The 3237-nt window shown below is 45.8% G+C and overlaps 1 protein-coding gene across 1 annotated transcript; it reads left to right on the top strand.

The window, feature by feature from the left end:
* The first annotated feature begins 1493 nt into the window (after window positions 1-1493).
* On the top strand, window positions 1494-2828 carry LOC123499647 (transcription elongation regulator 1-like). Its single transcript, XM_045247990.1, has 2 exons — window positions 1494-1819; window positions 2329-2828. The coding sequence occupies exons 1-2, from the start codon at window positions 1550-1552 to the stop codon at window positions 2764-2766; spliced, it is 708 nt and encodes a 235-aa protein (XP_045103925.1). The 5' UTR covers window positions 1494-1549; the 3' UTR covers window positions 2767-2828.
* The last annotated feature ends 409 nt before the right edge of the window (window positions 2829-3237 follow it).

Genomic DNA, 3237 nt, shown 5'->3' with positions numbered 1-3237 from the left:
TCTCTCTCTCTCTCTCTCTCTCTCTCTCTCTCTCTCTCTCTGTTGAAAATAATTAATCAATGGGAAGCTTTTTTTTTTTATACTGGTTTTGAAAGAAAGAGAAAAAAGAGCACATTTTGAGGGCGGGAGAAGCAACGCTCTTTCCCAACACGAGGCACCTCCACGTGACTCTTGTTGCTCCGTCATCAGGCAATTTCCACCTCATGGTAATCCAGGTGACTGCAATGCTGATCTCAATAGTGGTGCTCTCTCTCTCTCTCTCTCTCTCTCTCTCTCTCTCTCTCTCTCTCTCTCTCTCTCTCTTAGTCAATAAATCTACTTATCTATTTATTTGTTTTGCTTTTCTTCCACTATCTTTTCTTTTTTCATCTTTTTATCTATCTGTCTATCTATCTACTTCATCTATCTATCTATCTATCTATCTATTTATTTCTTTTTCTTTGTCTTTCTTTTTATATTTAACTATGTCTTTATCTATCAATCAGTCTATTATCTACCTATCTTTTTATCTTTTTATCTATCTATCTACCTATCTATCAATCAATCTACCTAACTGTATTCACTTGTCTATCTATCTATCTATCTGTGTCAACATCCCCACCAGCTCATCAATCTATCAGTCTCTCTCTCTCTCTCTCTCTCTCTCTCTCTCTCTCTACAAGCACAGGTGAGTGAGCGACAAGGCCTCAGGTGCAGTGTCAGGCGGGACAGGCGAGAGGGAGGGAAGGCACTGGAAGGCGGGGAGGAGTGGGAGGGTAGAGGGAAGGGGCCGCCACACTCCGCCGACCCCGCGCAGTCAGTCGCCCAGGAGGGTCATAATGCGTGACATTCTTATATAGGTGAGGGAGTCCCGCCACTGCCACTCCCCTCCACCTGGGCGACGCGGCAGCACTCACGGTACATCTTTCTCCTCCTCCAGCGGCCACTACAGGGACGGGACAGCTTCAAAGGGACAGGTTCAGGGAGGGAGGGTGGGTGGAGTAAGGGTTCCTGCTGTTTTGGATGTCTCTAGCTATCATCTCCTCTCATCACCATCATCATCCAATCCTTCTTGTCTCCACTACTATGACTAGCACTAAATTGAAGTGTTTTTATGGGTTTCTCGTATTTAATTTTGTTTTTTTTTGCTCGGGTCAAAATAAGTACGTTTTTATTTTTTTCCTTCATTTTAAGTGTAGGTAAGTAGAGTAATCGCCCAGACTATTCAAGTGAGTGTCGGCAGCGAAGGTACAGAACGGCAGACTTTCACCACACAGCACAATGCAGGTGTGGACTGAACGCGTGCATAAAAACTTTCATATGCAGTGATGACGCGCGACCCTCAGACCTCAAGACCACCTCAGCACCTCAACACCGCCCCATTAAACCCAACAGGCCCATCACATCACCGCAACGAGAGACACTTACCATAACAACAATCCATAACGCAATCCACTAATGACTATGTAACAAAAAACACACTCACACACACACACACACACACACACACACACACACACACACACACACACACACACACATACATACTCACACACTTGTCTTTCCTCAGATGTGGTGGTACAGACTAGCGGTGATGGTGGCGGTGGTGGCAGTGGCAACGGCAGAGGCGAAGGCAGAGGCGAAGGCGGAGGCGAAGGCGGAGGCGGCGGCAGAGGCAGAGGCGGCGGCGGAGGCGGAAGCACAGCCCGACGCGAAGGCAGCAGCAGAGGCGACAGCGGAAGCCAAGGCAGATGCGAATTTCCCCCTGCTGCCTTATCCGCCCGCTCTGTGCTATCCCGTGACTCAGTACGTGAAGGCTTACAAGACCCACGCGCAGAAGGTAAGGCTGGGCAGGTGGTGAGGGGTAATGGAGGGGATAGGTAAAGGAGGGGCAGTCAAAGATGAAATCAGGTGACAGAAGGATCAGTTTAGGGAGACGGTACGTAAGGGAAGGTGGTGCTTGTGGGAGAATGACAATCAGGTATGGAGGAATTTAGGAAGATGGTAAGTGAGTGAAGGTGCAGCCCAAGGAAGTGAAAGCTGAGGGGAAAAGATGAGTGAAGAAAAAATAGTTATAGAATGAAGACATGTAAGAAAAGATACAGTGAAGGAAGAGGATGGATAAGGAGGGACACAGGTTTAGGAACAATATTTGGAGACGAGATAGGTGGACAGAAAGACAGACAGATAAAAGAACAACTGAGAAAGACAACGATAAATCAACGCGCATGTAACAAAACCCGGGAATACAGGCAACTGACAGAAAACCAAACCACAACCAGGTGACACAGACAACAGGTGAGTGGCAGTGAACTCGCACTAACACACCTGCATCTCTTCAACCCACAGGTACCAGTGTACAAGACGGAGTACAAGCAGGCCATCGTACCCTTCACCAAGCACACCACCCACTACCAGACACAGTACATCACCAAGCACCAGAAGGAGTACGTGCCCAAGTACGAGACAGACGTGGTGTACAAAACAAAGGTCAACTACGTCACCAAAGTCATCACCAGCTACCAGACGGACTACCAGACCCAGTACGTGACGGTGCCGGAGTACGTGCCGAAGTACGTGACGGAGACACTGTACAAAACACACTACCAGACCAACGTGCAGTACCAGCCTATCTACACCACCCAGTACACCCCGGTATATGTCACCACCACTCAAGTGCAGTACAAGACCCAGTACACGACGGCGGTGGTGCCAACATACGTCACGGTGTCCAAGGAGGTGGTGGACTACAAGACTTACTGCCCTGAACCTGCCTATGGGTACTAACGCTAACTAACTAACTAATCAACTACCTCTCTCTCTCTCTCTCTCTCTCTCTCTCTCTCTCTCTCTCTCTCTCTCTCTCTCTCTCTCTCTCTTATTTTTCCTCATTAATTTAGTCTTTTTAAGGTTTTTTATATTTTTTTCTCATTATTCATTTTCTTGCATTTTTTTGTACCATTCACTCATTTCTATCTTCCTTTATTTCCTTTTTCCTCATTAATTAATTTCCTATCATCTTTTTCCTTCGCATTTACTCATTCATAAACTCTTGCTTCCCCATTAATCAATTTCCTAACATTCTTCTTTTTCATATATCCATTATTTTCAATTAATCTACCTACTTTCCTATCGTCAATTCTTTTTTCTCCTCTCAATTTGTTATTTTACCTTCTTTATCTTTTCTTACCTTTCTACGTATCAACTCTTTCTTTCCTTCCTTCTTCCTCACCATTTATACCCTTTCCTCTTCAATAT

This window comes from Portunus trituberculatus, chromosome 50, assembly GCF_017591435.1.
Source record: "Portunus trituberculatus isolate SZX2019 chromosome 50, ASM1759143v1, whole genome shotgun sequence".
NCBI lineage: Eukaryota > Metazoa > Arthropoda > Malacostraca > Decapoda > Portunidae > Portunus > Portunus trituberculatus.
Note: the sequence above shows the minus strand (reverse complement) of the source record. Positions and strands in the feature narration are given on the sequence as shown.

Coding starts and splice junctions, on each gene's coding strand:
- LOC123499647 (XM_045247990.1), top strand. CDS start 1,550: ATGTGGTGGTACAGACTAGCGGTGATGGTGGCGGTGGTGGCAGTGGCA. Junction 1,820..2,328: donor ACAAGACCCACGCGCAGAAG/GTAAGGCTGGGC, acceptor TTCAACCCACAG/GTACCAGTGTACAAGACGGA.